Source organism: Erithacus rubecula (genome assembly GCF_903797595.1).
Source record: "Erithacus rubecula genome assembly, chromosome: 14".
Lineage (NCBI taxonomy): Eukaryota > Metazoa > Chordata > Aves > Passeriformes > Muscicapidae > Erithacus > Erithacus rubecula.
This window is the reverse complement of record NC_136666.1, coordinates 11,068,055-11,094,618: the sequence shown is the minus strand read 5'-3', so window position 1 is coordinate 11,094,618 and position 26,564 is coordinate 11,068,055. Positions and strand designations below refer to the sequence as shown.

The 26,564-nt window shown below is 38.1% G+C and overlaps 1 protein-coding gene across 2 annotated transcripts; it reads right to left on the bottom strand.

Annotated features, from left to right (window-relative positions):
- Window positions 1-248: 248 nt before the first annotated feature.
- Window positions 249-20,262, bottom strand: BNC1 (basonuclin zinc finger protein 1). Of its 2 annotated transcripts, XM_079317721.1 has the most exons (5): window positions 20,142-20,262; window positions 8,206-8,308; window positions 7,810-8,045; window positions 4,688-6,609; window positions 249-2,723 (listed from the first exon to the last, which is right to left on the bottom strand). In XM_079317721.1, the coding sequence occupies exons 1-5, from the start codon at window positions 20,148-20,150 to the stop codon at window positions 2,042-2,044; spliced, it is 2,952 nt and encodes a 983-aa protein (XP_079173847.1). In that variant the 5' UTR covers window positions 20,151-20,262; the 3' UTR covers window positions 249-2,041. The 2 variants fall into 2 exon arrangements, with proteins under 2 accessions (XP_079173847.1, XP_079173846.1); XM_079317720.1 differs by lacking the exon at window positions 20,142-20,262 and having other exon boundaries at window positions 8,206-8,417.
- Window positions 20,263-26,564: the final 6,302 nt, after the last annotated feature.

The following is a 26,564-nucleotide window of genomic DNA, read 5'->3' as shown; positions in this document are numbered from 1 at the left end:
TCCTGTGATTGTGCCCTTAGCTTTCAAACTATGACCCCCACTCATAGAAGTTTCTATCAAAAATCCAAAGAAAACAACAATATAAAACCTCAACAAAACAAACACCACCCTACTCCCCCTCAAAAACCAAAACACCAACTCCCCCAGAACACAAAACCTCAAAGCAATGGCACAACTTTCAACAGGCTAATATTTTTTCCTGACGGCTTCAAGCACAAATGGATTATTTTAAATATACATAAACCTACAGTAAATTAAAAAAATAGAAGATTACTTTACACAATGCATGGAAACCATTTCTAGTGAGCACAAACATTTACAACTGTGTCATGTTTTTTCCTTGCATAACCCATACTCACACACAAACCAGTTTTCAAAAGAATTGGTGAAATATTCAGTCCACATTTGTTCCTTTTATACAATATGAAATGGTTACAATACCATAGGATTTTTTAGAATAAGTTAAACATCAAGACATATGGCAATAGCATTGTACTATTCTTTCTACATACATATGAAATCCTGAATTTCAGTCTATTTTTATTCAGGCACAAAAATGAATAAAGACTAAGATCCAGTTATACTGGAAAGCTAGACTAGTTTAGAAACCACAAATACTGTAAGCACTTTGGTATAATATGTACAGATTGTGCTGTCAATGTCATGCTTGCATACATTATAGATTAATCAACAGATTTCCACTGGTGGAATAAAGTAAAAAATGGTACTGTAAGACTTGCTCTCTTATTTCTTTTCCTCTTTGCAAATGATTGAAAGAGGACACACAAGTACACACACAGCATTTGTATGATGTGACTGCAAATTAAATATTAAAGTGTTTTTAAATACAATGCAAGGCCAGTCTTCTTAAGTGCATAGAACATAATGCAGAATACTGTTAATTACAGGGGCAACTACAAAGATATGAAACATTCTAACGGATATTGAACAACGTTCTTATAAAAAAAGAGGTGTGAATGAGAATAAGCATTCTATTGTTACAAAGATCAACACATTTTATCCCCCGCTGGTAAGAGAAACTAACTGCTGCATCATAAAACATGTATCTATCTACTGCATCCATTTTATCTCTTTCTCTCAGAGGCTTAGAATTGCACCCATAAGCTCCTAAGCAGCTTGGATATTTGGTTGGGGATTTTTTCCCTTTTCTCCCCCTATTTTTAACAAAAGTTTTCTCTTCCTGAAAGCAGAACTCAAAAAGTGCATTTTAAATTAAAGGGCTTACTTTCCCCCCAATTTTATGGATGCATTTGCTGTAGTTTAGAAATTTTAGCTTAGCCTATTCATTCTTTCTACCACTACAATTTAACAGAATGTCTCAGATTTATTTAGGCTATTCTGCCAACAAGTTAAGTAGTCCCTTTTCCTGCAAAGCAAATGGGATTAAATTATAAGAAAGGCAGAAGACTATTCTTTACTGAAGTGAAACACAACCTTAAAGAGTAAGGACTGCAGGATTTTCAGATTTAAACTGTATGCAGTTTTCTCAAATTTGTATTTTCTTCTTTGGATTTTGGGATACTTTAGTACATATACTCTGTTCTACTAACAAAGCTTCAGATTAATGTCTCAGGAATCAAATGGTAGCCTCAAGATTCGTAACCCAACCAGAGGAAACTCACCCCAATCATTACTCATTTCTTACACAACACAACAACCCATTAAACATGTAAACACAAGCAATGATGGTTCTCATTTGAATCTCCTATTGTGGCAAGTAATACTTCAAAGGTATCAGAAACACTTTAGTTAATGTCTCCGTATTTCCCCCGTTTCTAAGATGTTTTCTTTTCCTTACAGAAGTTTCAACTGTTCAACATCAAACAAAACAATTGCACAAGAACTACAGCACCAAGCTTTGCTAACTGAAACTGTTGTAGAGCACACACAGGAAAAAAGAATTTGACTGTGGTTGTTGAGTGAGCTAGAAGTCAAATGAGCTTAAATAAAACTAACGTTAACACATTCTTTAATTGAAATGATTAATTCTTAGGAGAAATAAATTAAGATCAGTCTGATCTTACTGTAAGCTAGTTGGTGACCCAGCCAGGCTTTTGTGCAGATTGGGGTTTTGACTGTGCCTGTTCCGACTGCGAACAGATGAAAACATTGTGTTGCAACCTGGGACTTTGCATTTGTGGAGCTGGCGGAGATGCACAGTTTTGTAATGAGCCCTGAAAGTTCCTTTATTACTGTATGTTTTTTGACATATATGACAAGTTATTGGCAAACTGGAAGGTAAATTTATAAAGTTTTGATTAGCCTTCTCAATTAAAGTACAGTCTTGGTAGAGTTCATCACTGGGCATTAGGCTGGGTCCTTCACAGCTTTCATCACTGTCATCCAAGGGCATGGTGCATATTTCACTTCCTCCGTCAGAATCCCATGAAGAATGAGCACTGCTCTCAGATTTAACGCTGGAAGTAGTGCTTAGATCCAGAACAGCTCCATCATTTAATGGATCATATCCATAACTCTCAGAACAGGGTTCTGCAATTTTGCTCATTGGGAAAACGTAGCTGCCTGTTCTGTTCATTCCTTTGAAGATTACAGAAGTATGTCCAACGTGTTGTTTTAAAGAAACATCTTGGCAGAACTCCTTAGCCATGTCTTTCAAGAGGTATGTTGCATTGAAATGGTTGTTGAATTCCAGTGTATCTTTAGTCAGAAGCTTATGATGAAGATTTAGGTTTGAACTATGTCTAAAAGAACAAAGACAAGCTTAGCAAGAAAGTGTTTCACCTCACTTAACAGCTGTTTCATAATGATCATAAACAAAGAAAGGAAAATCAATATTTAGTAGCATGCACAAATTGTGTACTTCAGATTTGACCAACTGCCCCACTGGGAGTGCACATGGACAATTTACACATGTGACTGGGTGACTTGCTTTCACTGGCATATATCAGATTCTATGCAATAACTTTACAGCAATCAATGTTTTAGATTCTCCTGCTTTGGGGACAGCTGTCTGCTCTGCTAGATCTAGTGCTAAGCCTAAAAGAGGGGGGGGACAGACTAAAAACCTGTAAACTGAACTGAGATCAGAGAATGGACTGAGGTGAGTAAGAAACAAAATTCTTTCCCAATGGACCAAGCAGGAAAGGATTGACACTTGAGTCTGCAAAAAATGTTGCTGATCTCTAAGTGCTGTAGCCATGTCCAGGATGCACTTGTACACATCAGTACAGAGCCTTTTCTTGACAGGAATTTCCTTGGAAAAGAAAAACGAATTATATGCAGATTGTGCTTTTCAAATGGGCACCTCTGAGTTTAGTTTAAAACAACCAAAACATACAGAATCACTGCTCCTCACTGAGTATTATCAATCAGCTCACTGAGAATGGCAGGCTCTGTCTAAAAGGCTGAGTTTATTGTAATACTGGCAAAAACATTTGTCTTTCTCTTTGCCATCATGGCTTAATCAGAACCATGAATTGTTCAAAAAGGCAAAGAAATATTTACCACTTGTAGTCACACTACTCTATGTTAAAGTCTAGAAACTTCTGCAAAGTTGCTTCAAGTAGCTATTATTTTGTACAAAGCTTCTGAAATGTCTTCTGAGCTCACTTGCCTTTTTAAAAAATCTTTTTTAAACCCATCTTCCAAAAGCACCTATGTTCAAACTTATCTCAACATATTGGTGTGGGAAGGAATTTGTGGCATGTGAATGCAAATCTTACTGCTGGCCTTCTTTCCTGTGGCCCATATCACAATTACAGTGGAGAGGAATTCACATCTGGGAAGATGCAGGCAGCAGGGTATGAAGCCCTGCCAGCAGCAGATGAATCTGTGCATCTCAGATGCAGTGGCTAGTCCTCAGAGACCAGCTCATCCTCTCTGGATTGCATCAGCTGGCTCCAGCACCCCTAGCAGATTACAGACAATCTAAACCTCGTGTCACTCTCAACTACTATCCAGGCATGCTTCCTGCAGCCAAAACCTGCTCTAACACCGCTGCAGACTTGGAAAACTTGTAACACTGTGTTCCCCTTGGGCAGGCTGAAATAAAACAAATTACAGCAATGCAGTACTGAAATGAACATTAAACTGAATCAAGCTCATGCTTTAGTTTAGAAATTAGTATTTAATCTCACAGAAAAGCACTACTGATGTGAATACACACCAGACAGTGTTAGCTTGACTACCACTGTTAGTTTTGGGCTGACAAAGACTAATCTTGCTTTTCTTATGGTCTTTTTCTCACCAGTATGTTCCAAATCCTTGAGTAAAGAAAGGACAAGGGCAAATGAGTATTTCATGAATTGACCTCATTGCTTTTTCATTGAAAAGGATGTTATACATTAAAAGACACATGAAAGTACATATTAAACATGTAAGTCCACACATGCATCTACTGGAAAATTGCTGAATTTATACCCTTATGGCTTTCCCTTTATGTAGTAAAGTACTCATTCAACTACTGCAGTCTTTATCAGTTATGAAATTTTCATGGCTTTATTTAATACCTTGTAGTCTTGTAGAAAGGAAATGTTTCTTTCAATGGATTTTCATTTCAAGAATGTTCTGATAAGTTATCATACCTGTTATACGAGGATACACAGAAAATATTTGCAGGCTCCATTCCTCAAACACTCATTTTAATTTCAAATCAGGCTCCATTGTGATGGTAAAATAAATACAATTTTGTTTATAATTTTCTTACCTGTCTCGACTTCTACGAGAAGGGAAAGCAGCATTACAGCCCTCAACTGTGCAAATATGCATTTCTTTGAGATGTACATTTTTGAAATGCATTTTTACACTGTAAGGGTTTTTAAAAGTCTTCTTACAGATGTCGCAATGAAAGCGGCTTTCTTCCTTCTGAATCCCTAGTGCATGTTGACTGACATGATCCATATCTTTAGAGTCTTCAAAACAAGGAATGGCAGCACCCCTGTTTGACAAAGTGCTGAAAAAGCCCCCGGTCAGCAAGTGGTGTTGCAATTCAGGGCAGTCATTTTTAGGAATCCTGTGCTTTGACTGCTCTTTAGTATACATGGGGGGTTCAGTCATTGGTTTTATAACATCACTGTGGTGGTGTTTTGGATCTTCATACATAATCTCATGGGAAACTATTTTTAATGGTTGGTTTTCTTCTGGTTTAACCTCTTTCTCACAGTGTTGCAATTCATTCTCAGAGATATCCTCGATGTATTTGTTATTTGGTGCAAAGACCGATTCAAAATACTTTGGGCCCTCTACCCCAGAGAGAGATTTCCATGAATTACCTGAATGGGGGTGCTTTTCCACCCTGTCGGTCACTCGCTTCTCTATCTTATGCTCACAGGTCTCAAGCTCTCCATCGCTTACCCCCTGCAGACGTGACTCATCTTCAGAACTGGCAACATCGCTACTTTCATTGGGCGTCTCAACAGCTTCTTTCTCTATCTTAATGGGCATGCTCGACTTACGAGATTTCTTCTTGGGGAGCATGTCAAATGGCAATTCATTGGAAACAAGCTGCTCTGGTATTGAGGAAGAAACAAGAGGCAGAGAAGGAAGAGTACCCGGAGTATTGGCAAGCTCAGCTGGTGTGACTGGACTGCGGTAAAAAGGAAGAACAGGCTGTACTGTCTTCAGGTTTGGAAAGAGGACACCGTTATGTCCAATACTGGAAAATCCAGCCTGGCCTTTTGAATCTGTGCAAGAGCTGGCATAGCTGGAAATCGTTCTGCTATCCGGAGTTAAAATTGTGAACTCTGTCCTTTTACTATCTCCAGGTCCAGCAATGGTCAAGCCATTTCTTAGATCTTTATCCCTGTTGTTTCTGTTCATTGGCATATGGAGTCTGGGGTTAGGATTTGCACTATGACGATTTCGACTACGCAATGAACTAAATACCATATTGCAGCCCTCAATGGTGCATTTGTGCTTTATCTTCAGATGAACAGCATTGTAATGTATTTTCAAAGTACCTTTGTCATAAAATGTTTTTTCACATGCAGTGCAAAAGACACGCCCTTTCCTTGGCCCAGCATTTTTTTCCACAGATTTCATTTTGTTTTCTGGAGATAGTGCTGTCATTTCAAGCTTGGCTGCTGTATTATGTGAACTGGAATCACTTAAAAGGGCATCATCTTCTGTTTTAGTGACATCTGGACCATTTATGCTCCTCTCATTTTCAACTTGAAATGGTGCAGAACTAGAAGTTAAGAAACTGCTTTCAGAAAATGGAATCTGAAGATCTTGTTTGGTTTCGTTGCTATGGTCTTGACCTTGCTCAATGAAATGTCTTTCTGGTGGTGAACCTATCAAAGGTGGAGGCACTGGACTGAAAAACTGAAATGGCAGCATGAAAGCCATGCTATTTACAATATTCTCAAAGGGATGAATGCTGGTGGGACTCATTTTGTCCAAGGAAGCAGAAAAATTAGGACTGTGTGGGCTGCAGCTCTCAATGAATGCCCTAATATCCAAATTGGCAGTTGGTGGTGGTATTATGATTGACTGCCCTTCTTTCTCCTGAATTGCCATTAACTCTACAATGGACTTAGTTTCTCCGAAACGAAGAAACTGCTGCAAAGTAGCCAGTTCTTCTTCAGTGGTCATTATGCTCCAGTGATCCAGCACCTTTCCTGAAGCATCCTAAAGCCAAAAATATTTAAATGAGTTAGACATTACTTAAGGCAAACAAAAAACACCTCCCCTCAAACCTCTTTTTTTTTTCAGGGACTGTAGCAAAAATTTTTTAAAATTCCATTTAATGAGATTAATGCTAAGTCTGTGATAATTTCCAAATTTTGCCACATTGGTGATATTATTTCTTCTTGAACTGACAGAAATACTTTCCAATAAACTATTTTTTTCCACAAAAATTAAGACATGGTATTTGAAGAACAGATAGTATCCTGAAAGCACAGACAGCAGAGATGGAGCAATCAGACCAAGATTTAGCTCCTCATTTAAGTCAAGTATTCTTTCATTGCAAGTTTAATAATCTTCCAAGCAACTAAGATCAGAGAACAAATGAACCTATATTGATCTATTGCCAGTTTTCACAGAGCACAGCTGTAATTACACTAGTGTTGGAGTTCTTTCAAACTCTAGCTATGCCTAACTTTTCCCAATAACTACAATAAATATTTTATCACAGAACATGTATTTGATGGCCTACTGAGATTTTTCACAGTGCATGTAAGAGTTTCTAAGATGATGAAGAACGTAACATTATAAATTTTTCATGTGATAGAGGTTCAAGGTAATTGATTCCATATTTTTAATCCTAACACTAAAAAGCAAGATTATCAAGACCATTAAATATTGATTCATGTCATAATGTAAGATCATAATGTTACTTTACATAAAAGGTAACTTCCACAGCAGCAAGGACTAACATCAGTGTAAGCACATAGGGCCAAATACACTCTGGCTGCAGCTCCAGTAGGTCGATAGCACTACCAGAGATGAATATTGTCCCTGGTGTTTTAAATAATGGCAAGTTTATTTCTTGATGTATTATTCTGCTGTATAAAAGCAAACTCATTGTTTAAATAATACTGGAACAAATTCCAAAGCCTTTACTTTGATACATTACCAGCAACTTTTGATTTTTATTTTTGCTTACCTTTTTTGTTAGATTTGAGCAAGTTGAAAGATTTCAATTAAGTCAAACTAAAAAAGAGAGCAATCACCAGAAATCCACTCTTTCTTTTCTGGCATTAAGCTTGTACAGAATTACTGTCTTTCAGATGTGCCACTCTATTAACACATTGTGAACCACTGAGAAGATTAAGCTAGAAAACCACTTAACTGTCATATTTCTACTTTAAAAGCCCCTCTAAATACCTGTAGGACATATCCACGTATATAATCCTGCAGTGTCCAATCCAGAGCATGGAGAATCTGTATCACCTCTTCCTGCTTCAGAACACTGAAAAGCCGATCGAGCAGAATTTTAAGGCGCACAGGAATGGCTTGAGTCCCATACAACATGAGGCTACTGATATCAAAGACAACATTGGATTGAACTATTTCTACTTGGCTTGATGGGTAGAGGTTTGGAATTCTTAGTTTGCTCAGGGCTGAAAACAAAAAATCACAAAATGTAAATAAACTTGAGTCCTAAGGAAGAGAAAATGGAATGCAACTAATACTGGGGTGGGGGTTGAGGAGTGACAAAAAGCATATGACAGTTATGAGGATCCTAAATGGTTTTCTATAGATTGTAAAAACAAATATTACCATGTGCTACCCATCCATGCCGGCATTGGTCACATTGTCGCTGATTTATTTTCCCAGGTTTGAAACACTGACAACTACAGTTCACGAGAGTGCACCGGATAGCCTGGGGATCAATGGAAAGCATTATAGGTAATATATAAGCACTGTTCAGAGCCTGCAGATTATACATCTACAGTACCCCCATAAAATCCACATGAACACAGAGTTAACATGCCAGCACAGACCTATCAATGTGCAACATAAGTAATCCAGGCAAAGCCTGAGTTATACAAGGCTACCTCTGCCTGGAAGAGTCAAGTCACCAGCAGAAACACTACAGCAATATGGAAGCAGAATATTTAATAATATACATAGCAACACTTCTGTGGATTTATTTAGGCTGAAGCACCTTAATAGTGATTATTGTTACAAATTATGAATTCATCTAAGCTATGATCCTCATGTATGATTACTTTCTCAGGAAGGTTTGAAAACAAAGATGTACAGAAAAAAGACTCCTCTCTTGCAGTTTTGCTAGAACTCCATAATGCAATATAGCAAGTTTTAATGAACTCTGCACAGATGCCATGCCCTACACACCCAGAATTCACATGAAATATTTGTATTCTGTCACACACACAAAAGTTCACCAAAAAGCACTCTAACTCTTTAAAGACTGAACAGCCACATTTTGTAAGGGAAATGCTTGAAAGCAAAATAGAGCACAGAGAGCAACCAGTTGCACAGTTCAATTTGTACATCATTTTACCCTCACCAAGGTCATCTATAATGTAAATCAAACTAGTATTCAGATGTCCCTAATCAATGGGGTGATACAAACTCACTTCCTGGAATATATGATTTCTTCTGTATGTGCCCATCTGTTGGAGAAGGCAAACAGACAACTTGGAGGTCCTAGTTAAAGCTCCAGAGGGATTTGCTACAGAGCAAAGCTTTTGCAGGATTCTGCACTGCTTGGATCTGGCACTGAGAATAGTTCCTGAATAAACAGGAAATTTATTGAGGGAGGGAAAGCAAAGAAATTGATGTGCAGAAAGTCTTCACTGGAATAATAAAGAAAAAGAGTTTGATCATGCAATTGTAAAACGTCTGCATTTTTCTGCTTTTAAATCATGTTCCCTCTCCCAAGGTTTTATGCAAAATGGGGACTTTCACTCCTCAAAAAACCTTTTGGAAAGTAAGATAAGATTTGAAGAAAAAAGGAAACATGGCATTCCCACACTGGCACTTCAGAAAACATACAAGGAAGCCAAATTGTCCAAAAACTTTCTATGAAAGATGGATGCAAGAAGCATTTTAACTCAAAAGTACATGGCAGAAAGTTAGTTTCACAGATTTGCAATGAGCATTTCTTTAGACTTGAAGAATCTGGCTGACTCAGGGCAGAAGAGGACACTGCATACAAAAGGTTACTATAAACAAGTGTGCTCATGACATTTGGATGTCTAGTAATGAATTTGGAGCGAGATTTTAAAATCTCAGTATCTGGCTTATCCAGGAGTTACCTTACATGCACATCTCCAAACTGCAGTGACTTGATGCTGAGATTTTTCTATATTTGAAGAATTGGAACAAGTGGCAACAGGGCTCTTGAAGTCTCTGAATCACTTTGCCTTTAATTTTTTAAAGGAGCCATTGCAAAATCCTGTGCTCTTGAGAAAAGCTCTGTGCTCCCCATAAAGTCATAAAATACACATCAATATCCTACGCAGTGTCAATTGCTTCATTTTAATGGAGGATATATTTTCACTTAGATGCTAAAATACTTCCATATAACAATAAAAAGCCATAAATTTCTTATGGAAAGGTTGAGGGAAGAAAAGCTGCAGTTGACTGCAGATTCATTTCTACCACAAGATATCAAACAATAATGCAGTTTGAGTCTTCTGCCTCTCTGCATACATAATATTCTGTGACTTGCCTGGACTGAAGCCCTTCCACAGGCAACCTGCTAGGTTCAATAAGGTACAGTGCATTCCATAGATGCATCTTTTACATTTCCTTCAGACAAAATTACAAAAGAGTACTTCCTTTTTCTGCAAGAAGTAACAGAATCCTGCACAATGAAAAAAGCTGTCACGATGATAAGTTAATTGAGATTTCAACATTTTTTTCATTCCTTTTCTTTTGGACATGTTCCACAAACCACTGACCTTTAAAACCATTTTTTCTATTTAATTTGTGTACCTGACACACCACACCAAATTTTGCATTTCATAACTTTCTGTAAGAGCCTTCTTCTATATGGTACATGTGTTTATTTTGCTTTCCTGTGTATGTGTGGAAGACTGCACATGCCAAAACAGGAACAAGTAAAAGGAGGGTATTTTGTTTTACACATATGAAAGTAACTGCTACACAGGGAATAGAGTTCCCCCTCTATTCTAAATATTGAACTGAACCTCTCTCAAGTCACATTATTGCTTCTGGAAACTAGAAGGAGTTAGCTTGCATCCTGGTAGCATATCAAAGGTGCACCCTCGAATCAGGGATCGGCTGCTGACTTAAAAAATTATTTGAAAGAATCCCTAAGAAAAGTATGATTTTTCAGGTTTTTAGCATTTCCCTTCATTTGTGCTTGTCACAGTCTGAAATCTCCTAAAGCTTTTCTAGCAACATTTATAACAATATACATAATACAGTCACAGAGAATATATAACAGGGCAAAATTAACTTCTGAAATAATCAGTCAATCACAATTTTATATTGTCATTTTGCAACTTAAAAAGGCCTTTGTAAAAGACACACTTTGATTATCTCTCAAATTAACAAATATCAAACTTTAATAAAAAGAAATTCAGCAAAACTTCATGAAAAGAATACCCTTCTCTTTTGCCCGTTAATCCTACCATTCTTAATACACCCATTCTAAGGTACTGTAATTATATCAAGTCTTTTAATAAGCTTTATTTTCCCAACAAGTGGAATGTACACACAATTTCATTCTGCAGAACAAAGGAATAACTTTCTGTATTGCATAGATACAAAGCTTGAAAATTATAATTAAAGGATTGGAAATGTAGAAGGAAATTACAGTGGAAATTTTTTTAAAGTACAGTCCTTTTATTCACATAATTATTTAATTTCATTTTCTAGAAACAGAAGGCAGATGGTCTAAAAAACTAAATCTTATGCTATCATCAAGGATCTTGGTATTGCTTTCCAGTCACTCTCTCCTTCACAAATGGATCTTCCCTAATACATTAGCAGCCTTACTTTCTTAATTCTTTAAAAAAAAGAGTTGAAAAATTTTCTGTGGTTTTACCAGCATGACCGTGGGAATCTGAATGCTGAACTTGAAATAAAAATGATCCCTCATTACATGACAGACATTAACCATTAAACTGGTCACTGCAAAACATCTAACTACTAATCACTGAATCTTAACATCTGCTGCCTGAAAGTCACGCCTGCTCACATCCTTTTTTTGCCAGATATTGATGTGGCTTCAATTATGCTTCAAAAGTTACTGAATGTTTCTTTGCAACCCACTCACAGCCCTCACAGCTAAGGAAAAGCCCAGGCTAATGGGACATACTCATGCTGATTCTGGCTATATAATCAGGCTTCATTTCACAAAGCAAGTTTAAGAAAGTCTCCTGGACCTATGCTCACTTGCAACATACAACAGGTTTAAAAAAAAAAAAACCAGAGCAGAAAGACAAGAAGGGTACTATAAGTGTATCCAGTCTCATTCAGTATTACATGGGTTCTGGTTTGACAGCATTTGGCTTGGGAAATAAATTAAGAAGCAAGGAAATATTGAAGATCCTGTCAGGACTGAGTTGGAGATCTCTGCTCATGCTGGAAAACTGCTCTGGGTGCAGACACCAGAGAGCAAGTGCCAGATTACCTGGTGATATTTAACAACAGAAATGCACAGGCCAGCACCCCCACTTCTGGGGCTTTCTGGAATGTAAGAAAAACTCTTGCTTTTTTTGCACAAAGTTTCTCCCCACTTTAAAAACTGCTGCTTTTCTTTTCAAGCCACTGCCATCACATGAAGAGTTTGATAGCTTCCCTGCTCTGATTTGAGGATTACCAACAAAATGGTGCCATTGATGCCACTTTACAGGAATATTTTTGCAGACAGGGCTTAGAAATTTCTACCAGTTTAAAATACAAGTTTGAAAAAGGAATAGGAGTTTCATGAAACAAATACATGAGAGAAACTTTCATTAGATGAGCCATAACAGATACTGCTTTCATTGCCCCCTCCTGAGGGTTTCTAGCAATAAGCCATACCTCCTATGGCCATCTCATCATCATTGGTGATAATCCCACTGAATATATGTAACCCACCATGGTATGTACTCTGGTGAGCACTAATTCTATAGGAAAGAAGTGGACATAGCACATATTTGCAGAATAGACCCACACTTATAACAACAGTTGTGGAGGAAGAGGCATGATTTACAGTTGGGCAATAAATAAAATTAAACATGGGACATGTGTCTGGTTATTTGGAAGCATTTTCTTGCTTGCTCCTCGCAAAATATTTGCAAGGAAAGTAAGGGGGATAGATACTTTTACCATCTCTTAATTTAAAAGTACAACCACAACTAACTCAAAGGCCAAATCCTAATCTGTGTGTACCTTTCACAGAGAATAGTAACTACAAATGAGAGTGAAGATCCCTTTGGTCCTTTTTCTTTTTTTTTCTTCCTGTTTTTATTATAATCCACCAGGTTTCTTTTGTTTTCAGAGTTTTAACAAGTTCCTTTTTCCTCACTGAGTTATATTTGATTACTTTTGTGTTTGAATCCTTTGCACAAACACTGAAAGCAGAGACAAATCAAAAACACCTCATCATAAGCATCTCTTTCAGTGCCATCCTTTTCTACATGATACAATGAGCAAAGCTTTGCTTTGTCCATTGTTTGTCAGGCAACTTTTGCCACTTTCCCTTGGGATATATTTTGCTGATAAATAATACTCACTGTCAGCTTTGCCACCATTTAAAACAAGTTCTCAATTCACCTTGGTTTCACTGTATCACAATCCAGTTTACCCATATCAGACTAATATGTGGAGTTTAATCCATCCCACATGTATCCCCCCTGTCCACTGTATAGTGCATATTTAGCCCTTGTGTCTGTTCTTCCTAAAGACAGACTTCACTTTTTGATACAGTGTTGAGCTCTCTGTAGCTCACTGGAACTAAAATACATGCCAGCATGTTCCATGTACAGTCACAAAATGTGCTGGGCTTCTCTAGATGGTGTAACTGTCGAAGGCATAGCACAACAATTAGGCATGAAATGCATGTTGATATTAAATCTGATAGATTAAGCACCTTGCACCTCTAATCATTCTTTGAAAGTCTCAATGTATTCCCAGCTTAGTACGGCTCTGAATCCCTCCTGCCTGTGGAGACCATTAGCAGGGCTGCTGCAGCATCTTCAAGGAAAGGCTCTGGGCCATTTTCTTCTTCCTGACATGCTCACTTCAAAGAGGTAACAAGATGCCTGGAGGATGGACAGAATATGGAAGCCCTCTGCTGCCTGGAAATGGAGCTGGGAAGACACACTGGGACTGGGAAAAGGAAGAAATAGTGCACTGCAGTACAGGTCTGACAGCAAGGCCCAGGGGGGAGTCACTCTGCACAAAGGCTTGGCCCATGCCAGAGCCTGCACGTGTTCAGCTCTAATGTGGTGGCTCCTTCTGTCACGTGTTTAAGGTCCTGGAAAGTTCCTCACCACCACAGCACAGAAACACTGCCTGCCTTTCACAGCCTGAGCCCCCGAAACAAAGGATTTCTACTCAAGTAGATTTCCACCTAGTCCACTACACTTGGTTTCTGCAATTTCTGTTATTTCTATACTAAGGTGTAGAAAATCATTAAATAATCACACAAAATTATTAAAGAAAAATGTCCTTAGAAATTTCTAATTATATTGGACTGAATGCACATATTTCCACAGTTTTATATCGAAAAACCTTTCTTACAAAGTAACAGCTACTGGTAATAGTTATTTAATAAACATAAGTAACAACAAACTTTCCTAAAGAGAAAACCAGCTTTGCACCTAGTAACCAGAAAACACATCTGATAGCTTCTGTATTTTGAGCTTTTAATTAAGTAGAGAAAAGTTGCACACAGATGTGACAGAGTAAGCAGCTGACCAAATAACTCCAGCCTTTTCCATCCAGAGCCATTAAAAATGCTGGCCTGAGACGATTTATATGACACTTCTTATTAGTAAAATAATTTAACAAAATTATTATCTCCTGCTTAAGAGATCAATTAGGAGACAGATGGGAAAGGTGGAGGTGGGCCACAATTTGCTTTTTACAGTGCCACTCAACACAAAGTTACACTCACAGCTCAGTTCCTAACCTACAATGGCTCCTCGGTAATCTGGCTGGTTTTCATTCACACCAACCATCTATTCCCACCAAGCTTAGAAGGTGCAAGAACCTTTGAAGAGTCCAGACAAAAAGCTTTTGTTTCAGAGGCCAACCATGGATTTAGAAATTGAACTGAACACCTATTCTACTTAAAATTTTGGCTGGTGCAGCTACCACTCAACTCCCACTTACCCTGTACTGTGGGAGAATTATGTTATGATTTTTCTTCTTGAAGTACACAAAGGCCACAAGTTGAATACATTTTCTAGATAAGACGATGGAATACAACCCATTAATTATCTGGATTCTTATGTATATATCCATACTGTTTATTTGGGGTCAGATACCAAAACCTGACCTCCTTTTAAACATCCACAGCCTAAGAATACACATAATCAGGATATTTACAACCCAGAGCCTGCAGCAAGCTGCATTACTCCATTACTCTCTCCTTCAGTGGGGCTCAACAAAACAGATTTTAGCCTAAAATTTGACCAAATCTCTCTCCTGTGGGGGCAACTGAGTTGAGAATGTTTAATTGTCATTGTAATAATAGACTAAAATGCTCTCAAAAAAGATGAAAACATGAGGAGAGTGAATAAACTCAGTAAGATACAAGTGAAATAAGATAATACCTTCGGAGGATGGCGCAACTCGGTCAAATCACCCTTTCTTGTGGATTTAAAAGACAGTGCCCATGTCACCACCTCATTAGAAAGTTTTCCTACTTGAGCAGAGTCCTAGTGAGGAGCTGAGACAAGAGGCTGAGCTCAGCACAGCCTCAGAAGCCAGAGCAGGTTCGGGCCCCAGGAGCTCGGGGCAGTCTTGGGCACGGCAGCGGGCGAGGAAGCACAAGGAGCTGTTTCTGAGAAAGGCAGGCACGCTGCGAGGCCAAGCTTTAATCACAGCATAACTTACGGGATGAAAATCACTCCTCATGCATGTCACTTACCCTACAGGGCCCCTTAGGGCAACTCTTGTTAATGGCACTGTCAAAATAATTATAAAGAGAGAAGAATGTGTATGTGTGTGTGTGTGTGAGCGTGAGCACACACACTCGAGTGCTACTCTAAACAAAAACTGGACAGTAAAACTTCATTTTGCCATTCAGCAGTATGGCTGTAGATAGACTGGCTTATGCAGCAATTAATCTCACTTGTTAACAACAGGTAAGTGCTGACAGACAGCTCGGTCCACCTCAGGGACATAGGCAGAGCCTCTTTTATGGTTTGGTTTGGAAATGAAAACAAGAAATACAAATTGAGGAAGGAAGGACATCACGTTATCATTATCTTAGAATTGTTATTTACTTTTGATTCTGAAGCAAACTGCGATGCTACAGCTCCCACAGCATACCTGCCCCAGCCTGCATAGGTCAGAAACATTTTGCTGGTATTAAGCAGTGTATCTATCACAAGATATTAAAATCATGTCCCTTTTTAACAAATTTACAGGGAAGATCGTTCTTATTAGTGCATTTCAAAAATGAGTAACAGATTGCTGCATATTGATAAGAAAAACTGGTCAGACTTTAGGGGCAATGATATAAGTCACTGGACAAAAATGGTGTGAAATTTTATGCGATAAACCACTAGCTGCTATTTAATCTAACAAATAAATAGTGCACATGCTACTTATCCATACTGACATGCTAAGCATGCTACACTAAATGCTGAAGCTACAGATCTAGCCATAAACTGAAGATGAATTAAATATTTAACTGCAAGCCCTATGCTAGCAAGAAATAAGTGTCATTAACACAAATGCATAGGAGAAATGAGGAATATTAGACTACATCAATTGAATGGCCTTTAAAATATGTCTTTAATTCTTTACCAATTTTATAAAATGGTGCATGTGTACAATGTGGATGAGTTAATGCTTTAAAGACAATCCTAAATTTTTCAGCTCCTCGCACCGCTGCTTAAGTCTCCAAGCCATAAAATATACATGTTTAAATTCTCTTCTTTTTTCCTGCTATGGAGTGAAGACATGGATTAAAGAATAAAAGTGAAATAACAGTTCTCTGAAATATTTAGGGTTACACAATTCCATTTAATGCAATTTCATAAATTCTAAACCCAAACACCATTTGTACACATACATGATCCTATCTATGGCGCTGGAGTTATGCAATATTTTACGCAACTGTGTAGCTCCATTGGTAAATTTCACAATTTAAAACTCAGTATTCCTCTATTGGACATAGGTGAGGAAATTTTCACCTGGCTTTCAGACATCAGTTACTCTCACATGAAAAAAATATCTATTTCTCACTGATGATATTTGAAATTTGAAATAAAAAAATCATTATTTTCTATTTTCTTTCCTCTTTGTTTAAATTCTATAATGGTTTTAGTGTGGAATGAAATATTGTTCTTTATACTAAAATGACTGGTCTATTAAAAACTGCCATTTTCCTCATTCCCTCAATAATATTTTTTTGAGTCTGAATACTGAAATTTCAACCTCTCGGATTTTTTAAATGACAGCAGAAAATAATAAGAAATAAAAACTAAAAAGAAGACAATTGCTGTAAAATTTTAACTATAGCATCTGCTAGGACAAAACCTGCTGGCTTTTAGCACATAGGAACCGTGAGAGTTCCTGCACCACTGAAGCCAGAAAGGACAGGCGATGACCCAGAGGGTGAAATCAGTTTTTCTTCCTTACTTTTGGTGGATAATTTTACTGAATAATGAATTCAAGATCTGTACCTAAGCTTCAGCTCATATCTGTGTGAAAAATGTTTACTAAATGCCAAATCATCCCAAAATGCTTTTACAACACGTAACAAAAGCTCGAATATAAAATAAAACATTTCTGTTTATATCAAGGGTGTATTTAGCATCATTGTAATGAAGTCTTTGTTACTGCAAGCCAAATAATTCACTGGCTTGTTGAATTGGAAATGGAATGACACGCTCAATATGTAGGAACAGATCTTTTAACGGGATCACGAACAGACACGGAAGCTGGAAGTCAAGACATTTGGTATCAAAAGGCCAAACCCTGCCACTGCCTCAGAAGGCAGAAGTTTAAGTAAAAGTCTGTGAAGTTAACCAATATTTGCAATAATTTTTCCTATTTCTGTGAAGATTCAGCTCTCAATAATGTTTGGATATGTTTGCAGATACCACTACTCTTAAGGCTCTGAATGGGTTGTACATGGTTCAGTAAATCAAAGAATAAACAGAACAACTACATTTAAGAAATCAATCAAGCAAAAATATACACATGTTAAGTATAACAAAAAATATTTTCCATAAGATAGTTATTTTTATATGTTCACTTATTGTTAAAAGTCTGATTAAACTGCAAATGGCTCAAAATTCTAGCGCTTAATTCAAACAGAATTGCACAATTATACTGATTATTAAAAAAACCCACCATCAGCACTACACACATAATGGCAAAATAAACTAGTTGAATATCTGATACATTCTTCAAAAGTCCATATTTTTCCCTTTGCTGTAAAAGGAGCAATTAGAAAGGTACTCTTCAGTGTATATTGTTCTAATCACTAGAACAAAGCAAACCAACAGGCACTGTTGTTAGCAGTTAAAATAGTGGTGGACCCACTTTGCCCCATGACCTGGAGTGAGTGAGACTCCCCCACCTCCAGCTCCTCCAGCACTGAGAGCTGAGCCACAATCTCAGTTTTAAAACCAAAGGACAGAAACAGAGACTCTTGTCTAACATAACGCTTGCATATCTTACAGCAAACTGCGCTTATTTTCCAAAAGGGTGTTAAAAATAGAAGCATATGATCTTTTCCCACCTAGAATTGTATCCTTACAATTAAAGACTATTAGCTGGCATCCCTTTTAACCGTCAAACTCAGACAGTGGCAGTTCTATAGCCACAAAGAGAAGCAGTAAATGAGAAGAACATGTTACTACACTGCATTTGAGAAAGTTTGGCTCCAAGCTATGCACTGATTAATATCAGATCTCCTTCTTTACTTGCCTCTTGACAATCTTGTCACATCTGGCTGACAAATCCTTACAAGCTTATCCAAACCAAGGCAGCCCAGATCATGCTCCGGGAGTAGCTTGAAGGAAGCGGCAACACCAGCCATGTACTGATGTGCCATCATGAAACTAATGAAGCTGACTTCACTTGCAGACTGCAGGAACACGAAGAAACACAACATGCCCCAAGGTTTTGCAACATAACGCAGAGTTAGCTCACCAGAAGATAAGACAAACAATCAGCTCCTGAGGTTCAAGAAGCCAAGTAGTTACATGAATTACAAAAATTTTTATGGAATTGCTTGAACAACAATCTCAGCTAAATGAGCACAATAAAATCCAACTTCAGATCAGATGTGAAAATTGACTGTTAAATGCCTTTCAAACAATGGTTTGTTTTAAATTAAAACAAAACTAGTCTATTTTATTTTCTCTTTCCCACATCCCCAAAATACCAGAATGTTGCCTGGCTCCCAGGTTATTCAAAGTGAAAAATATATAAAAAAGAAAAGGAAAACAAAAAAGAAAATTAAAAGAAAGAAGAAAAAAAAAAACCAGTGTCACTTTTTATCCGTAGGATTTTACAGAAGGATAAACCACAGCCTGTGTGTATCAGTAGTCCTCCCCTGGGTTAGTGATCTGCCCTCTCCTCATTTTTAAACCAAGATTCGTTACACAGAGGACTGGAAGTATTTGACCAATTAATAAACCAGAAAGTAAAATGCTGTATCTTAAACACATCTAACAAAACCTCATAATGTATGAGCTGACAATTAAACCATGTTTATTTTTCTATGTGATTAAAAAATCCAAATAAATAAGTTAAATGCATCACAACACAAGACACTTAATTAGCACAATATATTTAAAAACCCAGACCCCCCCCATACACACACACTCGTACTTAAACTCACACACCTCCTTCCCTCGCCCCCCCCCCCCCCCCCCCCAAAATACAAACGGACTGATCCTAGGAAAAGAATTGCTGGCCTTATTTTCTGGGTGCTAAATAGTCAAAAATAAATTGTATATAAAGGGCATACATTACACTCCACTTTTGTGGTAATTTCTAAAGAACTTTGTATCGAAATTACATTGTTGTCTGCTCTTTAATGCATTTATACGTCATGATAATGATAATGTATCTGGTTAAAGCACTTGACTCAAAACACATCTGAGTCACAAATCACAGATTTTATTGCTATTAATGTATATTGAGGACTTGTACAATTAAACATTGTCAAGTATTTATGATTTACATGCTACTACTTCAATTGGAAAACAATTACACAAGTGATGGCTCTGCTTATTATAATCAGCCTGCAATTCTGCATTACTTACAGTAGAACAGGAAAGTCACACAGTTGTTTACAGTGTACAGCAGAAAGAAAAAATAGATCCTTTTTACAGAAACTAGTTTTCTACTTTTACAGTATCTTTTCAAAATTCAAAAATGGAGAGCACAGCTCTCTACAGCTCTCATCTCCATTGTTCATTACCAAAAACAACATCATTGCAACATTTTTTTATATCTCCACAGTGCATAGCCATAAGTAAAAGTTGCACAGTAAAAACATACATTCATATAGAACTGCAAAGAACTTTCCTTACCTCAGACATTCTTACTGTGCTTATGTTTCCAGAGCTATAAAACAGTTTCCCATTCCCTCAGTGAGTTGTACAAAGAAGTACTGGAAACACTCCTGCCTGTACAAGTACTAAGGCAGAACCATCACACGCCTCTTTACTCTTGTCTGACTCTGAGCACCTCAAGGTCTGATGTATGCTCAGGCTGTGCACAGGGGAGTGAAATAAGATCCTCCCCCTTGGTGTTCTCCAGACCTACAGTACGAAGTTGTGTCTGCCTCTCACCTCTGCAGCCAGCTCTCACCTCGCTGCCCCCGAGTGCCGTGCTCAGCGCTCCTCCATCGCAGGGCAGTCCCCTCACAGCTGGCTTGGAGAGGGCATGACACTCATCTTTCACAGAGATCTGATCAAAAGGAGTCACGGAGGCTTGAGGCGCTCCTAATGCAGTGCGAGGAGATTCTACCTCTGCTCTGGCAGCCTAAGTAATGCATTAAATCAATGCAGCTGACCTAGGGCCTATTACAATTTTTTTTTCTTCTTCTCAGAGTGTACAACTATCTCAAATAAGCTATGAGGTACTTACGAGTAAAATTACTTATTTTTAGCGTCAGTGTTGTTTTTCAAATTGCAGCTGCTGCAGGTTTTTTTTTTTTCCTTTTTAAACATTTGCAGGTCTCAAAGGTTCAGTGAGTGGGGTGTGTATTTTTTAAAGTTAAAACATTTCCCCTTATCAACTGACTTTTGAGAAGGAGCTGAATTTTATTCTTTTTTATGAAGTTGAAGCTTCCTATTAACAGCAGTACAGGTCATAAAGACAGGAGAAGAATTACCTTCTAGTAATTGGGCCAAAATCTGGTTTTAGTTATTCAGGTGTTGGGTTGCATTCATGAGCTAGAGCAGGATTTTTGTCATAGTCCTTTCTCACCTATTTAAAAAACCAAAACAACCCCTCAGGACAAAACACTTCTTCTCTCCTTTTAACTCCTGCAGATAATTTCTTTGCACTCTCCCACCTCAGGAATACACTGTAGTAAACCAGAGAGACATGAGCAAGTTGCAGTGAATTCAGAGGGAATCCCTGTAGGAACACACCAGGACAATATCTGACCAGACCTGTAATCCCATAGGAAAGGCAGTAGGAAATAAGATGGCTGTAGGGAGAAGACAGCTAACATATTATTATTGTTGGTTTATTAGTTGTCTTCTACTAATCCTGTTTACTGTTCACTAGATAAATGTACAAGGCTTAAGGAGAACCTAATTTACATTCAGCTAAATACTGGCATGGAGTTAATGTTAAGTGCATGGCAGTAATTGGAATCAGACCAGGATAAGGCCAACATGATCCCAGAATCTGGTCCTACAGAGCATGACAGGAAGCATATGCTTTCCTAAATCCTTAGGTTTCTCCACTCTGCACCTTGTTTCTCCTGCTAAGCTATTGAACTAGGTGGAAAAAGAGAGGGGGATGGAGTTTCCTAGAATGGTCTGCCAGATCCTTCTGGCAAAAAGCGGCCAAGTGTGGCCAGAGCCAGCCACCAGGGTGACTTGGTCCACTCCTAACAGAGCACCACAGGGAGGCTCCACTGCCACCTCTGGCCCTGCAAGATGCCCCAGGCTCTTCTCTCTTGAGGACACCAGGCAGGACATGAGGATTATCACTGGTCTTGTAAACGGTGGGAAAAAGTGCCCCAAGAAGTCATGGCAAAAAAATGTGTTATTTGAACTGATTCTTAACAGCAGTGTTTTAATAGCAGCTGTTCTGTGATGGGCACAAAACCTAGCTGCTCTCTCAAGATGTTAACTCAAAGCCAAAGGCACACCTTGTTACTAAAATTGTATTTCCTTCTTAATGAAATAAGCAGTGATGTTAACTAAAAAGGACTCAACATGATTGAGAATTCTGCAAAGGTGAGAAGAGTGGCTTAAGACTACATAAACTGCCAGGAGCTCTGAATTGACTTCAAAATGATAAGTGACTAAAACTTAGATGTGTGGAGAGCTGCTCTTCCCTCTAGCGAGTTCCCAGGAAAAACCTATTTACTAGCTATCTGCCATTTGCCTGGAAGATGATAATTCTTATTAAATGGGCTAACTATCCTTAGCAAACAATTTAGGACCAATTTACTGCTTTCTTAATTAATTATCTACTAACAGTCTTTTATTTTAAGCATTGTTTTCATTATTCAAGCTTTTTCAATGAATATTTAATGGGAGCATATTTACGTTCTTTTTAAATTGTTCACTATTTCTGATTAGCAATTTTTCAGTGTTTTACTGTGCACCTCTTAGCAGAATCCAGTGATCCCTAGCATAATGTGACTTGTGCAAGTCATGATTTGCATCTGCAGATCAACTTCTAAAGGAATACTGGTACATTAACAGTGTTTTTAGTAATTTCAGCTGATTCATAGTTCAAGCTTACTTGTACAGAGCAGTTAGCAAGATGTATCTTAAGAATTACCAAAATGGAAAGCAGAGGGTGACTTCCCTAAAGCTTCTTCCAATCCATGGAAAACCAGCTTCTTGTGAAAAGAAACAGACATTGGGACAGGGTACCAGCCTTGAGACAGAGGTCCTGGACTTCACTTGGGGCTCTGCCACTGAATTGCTATTTGACCTGAGGCAAGTTATTTAAATTGATTTATATTTCCTTGCTTCTGAATTACTGTTTCTTTAGTTTTAAATCTATGCAAATTGTAAGCTCTTTGAGGAAACTATAGAACCTCATTATGTTCTCAGGGACAGTGCTGAGGGCAAAGGAAAAGGGTCCCCAGCTCTGAACTCCACCTATGTCATAACAAATACCAAAAATCACAGTGTAACAATGCAGCCCAAGAAAAGCAGCTTTCTCCTCCCACCTGCCCCAGCCTGTTCCTTCTTCTCCATGTCCCAGCCTGTGTGCTCAGAGCAGCACAAACGTAAGGGGGATGTAGGGACAGATTGGAAAGTGCTAAAACTTCTTGACCAAATGCAAAAGTATTTATGGTTTTGAGAAGAGTTCCAAAACATGGAACTATAAAACTATAAACAAAAAGCTGTTGTTCTTAACTGATTTTAATATCTACAGTACTTTAAAAATGGGTATTAACTACTGGGAATCACTACAAACAAAACTGAGTCATACAGCACAAAGTACAATACAATCCCCAAGAAAAGGCTTCTGACTCTTAAATTTAAATCATTACCTGAATTTTGGTGTTTGATTAAAAAAAAAAAAAAAATCATTCTAAATAGACTATCAGGAAAATAGCCAAGCACTGACTAAACACTGGGAGTAGGTTTGTTCTGCCACTGCCTTCTCTAGGCAAATGAGCATGTAAATTCCAAATTCCCCAAGCACATGCTGCAGCCTCACACTGTTCCTCCCCGAGTTTGCTGCAGAGCAGCGTTACCCTCCGTGTCCCGCCTGCTTGCCCTAAATTCCAGTCACATAATACACTATGTCCCTCTCTCTTAAATCAGTGCTGGCAAAGAGCTTCACACTAATTTAATGCTTTGCTCACTTGCCTTGGAGAGACGTGTGGATTAAACATTTCTCAGAAGAAATGTGAAGCAGTGGTCAGCCCCAGGATCCTACCACTGGGTCACCTTTCAGGGAGAAAAGCCAACAGGAGTAGGAATCGCTGCCCAGGACTACAGGGACACAAGATTTGGAGGAAGTAGGAGGGGAAAGAAGAACCAGACTTTGAAAGTGAGGAGAACTCATAATCTGTTAGCAAGACATAGACAGTTGTGGGTTTCAAACCACTTGCAAGTTCAATGTTTTTTAAAATCTAACAAATCCACGCACACACAAAGATGAAAAGAGATTTAAACTTAGTGCTGCAGTGCAGGTTTTGAGCACTAGTCAAACTACAAACAGGCCTGCTAAAGGCATAAAGTACTTGATAAAGTTTCCTAAGATGTGTGGAAGGACAGGGCACTCCAGTTCTCACTAAGCAACAGATAAACTCAAATTTCTTGTCAGTATTTCCACACAGGCTGATTTTGTAAGGCAGCCTAAGCTAAAAAGTGTCCAAAACTCTTTTCTGCTAACAGTCTAACCAGTTTAAATGTTTGCCCCATCTTGCTGCTTGCATCCCCTTTAGGGAAATTTGACAAATTCAACCCAGTAAGATAAGTTTATTGAACACTCTCTGCATTTGCACCCCTGTTTCAGTACTAATTTTAATCTAACTGTTCATTGCATAACTTTTCTGTATCCCAAAACAGTAGTGAAGTCATTACAAAATGCCAATGTTTAAAATGTGTATGGCAAACCCATCATCACCAACACCAGTACCACTGACCCATTCCTGTGAAATGGTGCCTCTCCACTGACTAAGACCAAGAAACTGCAATTAACAATTAGGACTGGCCTGGACAGTACGTTTCTTTTTAACTCTTACTAATGGTTGCTGTATGTCACCATATTTGCCTCCAAAAAATTTGGTTATGTAATACTTTTGCATCTACTAAAGTTTGGTGGCTTTAAGTTACAGCCTTTTTCAAGGCAAATCTCTCAGCATTAACAGTAGCATATTTATACAGTGTGGCATAATTATGCATCAAACACCAAAACCTTTTTAGTATATTTTTAGCATATAGCTTTAAACAATGAAACATAATAAACCAAAGGAATTGGTTTGACTCCTCTGAGCAATTCAGTATGTTTGTTCATGTTATCTCTTACTATTATTCACCACTTGAGATAGTCATGCTGATGATCCTCCTACCAAAGCCTTCCCCCACTTCCAATGATTTCTATAGTTGTGTATTTAGATTCACCAATTTGGATTATTCATTCTTTGTGTAAATCTATTTGGAGGTATCTTAGGATCACCAAAATTATACGGTGCCCCACTTAACACATTGCTAGCATTAACTTTGAATTATTACTCTATTCCACTTTTCACTTTCTAGTGTTTTATTGTCTATCCTTCAATGCAGCTTTGCATTGAACAAAAGACATTTAGCATACACTTGATGACAAACAAGCACAGCATTTTATTGCTCCTAACAAAAGCATATTCACATATGCCACAGCAGTGAGTTCACCAATTTCTGTCATAACTGTGCCTTTCTGTTGAATGCTAACAACTTCATTCTAAGACCTGACAGCATTTATGAAATCTCCAAATTAGGTTTATTAGATTGTTTCAGAGAGTCTGCACTAAAATACTTTTTTAGCTCCTTCCTCCCACTGCCCCCCACTCTGGTCTGAGATAAAAAACTGGCTAACTCCTCTCTACTTTTCCAAACATTTTCACCTACAGTGAAGCATGCAGCTTCTGTCTAAATGGATGGCAAAAGACTGCATCATTTTTCCATATACAATGTCATATACATGAATGAGATACCCACCCAGCTAGAGATAGGGCTATAAAGTGTGAGATGAGAATGCTGCAGCAAAAACAACATCCCCAAAGGCTCTGCCCACCTTTCTTTGCATGATCAGTCTAGTTTGGGATGGGTTTGCATGAAAGTGCTAGCAAAAAAAAAAAAAAAAAAAAAAAAATTGCAAAGTTGAGTTCTTTGAGAACTTCCCAAAGACAAGAAAGGTTCTAGCAAGTGAAATGCAATTTTCCAATTTTATCTAATAACAAAACAATAATGGGAGTTGAAGTCTTTCACTGTCAGGGATTAAGGTGGGTGCTGTATTGGCTACACATGTCCCTTTCTGCACAGGTCTACCAGCTGCCCTCTAATCTTGCAAATACTGTGAGGAGTTTAAAACATTTAATTACTAACTCTGTTATTGAGGAATCTACCCTGTCAGACTGCAGCTCCTAACAACGTTAAGTCTCTCAGAGCAAATCAGTTTTGATACTGATGTTTCTCAGAGGTGCAGTATTTAATCCTCAAATTACAACACAAGTTTTAACAGGCAGTTTTCTGCCTGTCACCAAGATTTAGTAATTGACAAAAAAATTCAAACCCCTTTCTAACACTAATGGTTTATCAAAAGAATACCAGTAATTTCAGTCAAGCCATTTTGATGAACCAGGCAGAAATACAATGGGGAGACAGACATGTTTATGCTATCTGATTGAAAGGGCTGAGACAGAATTCCAGAGACTTGGTGTTGTCATAAGAGGAACAGTCAGGAACCAGGACTGTGCCCTGGGGCCAAAGGGTGTGACACTGGGCCAGAGGTGTGTCAAAGTCAGAACAAAATGCCTGCCATAAAACCAGTAGCCACTCATATTCACATGGTTAAAGAGTTGGCACTGTAACACCTGAAACAGTAGTGTTCCTTTTTCCCCCCAAAGATGATGAATCCTACCAATACAGGAGACCCTTCACCTACTCTATGGAGCTTTGTATTTATTTTCACAGCCTCCAGCCTCTTCCTTCCTTTTGGTTATGGCTTTGTTTCTTATTTTCTCCTCTTTCTTCTGTCCTTCTTGTTCTGTAATACCAGGTAGTGGTTTTTAACCGTTTAAACCATGGCATATAATAACT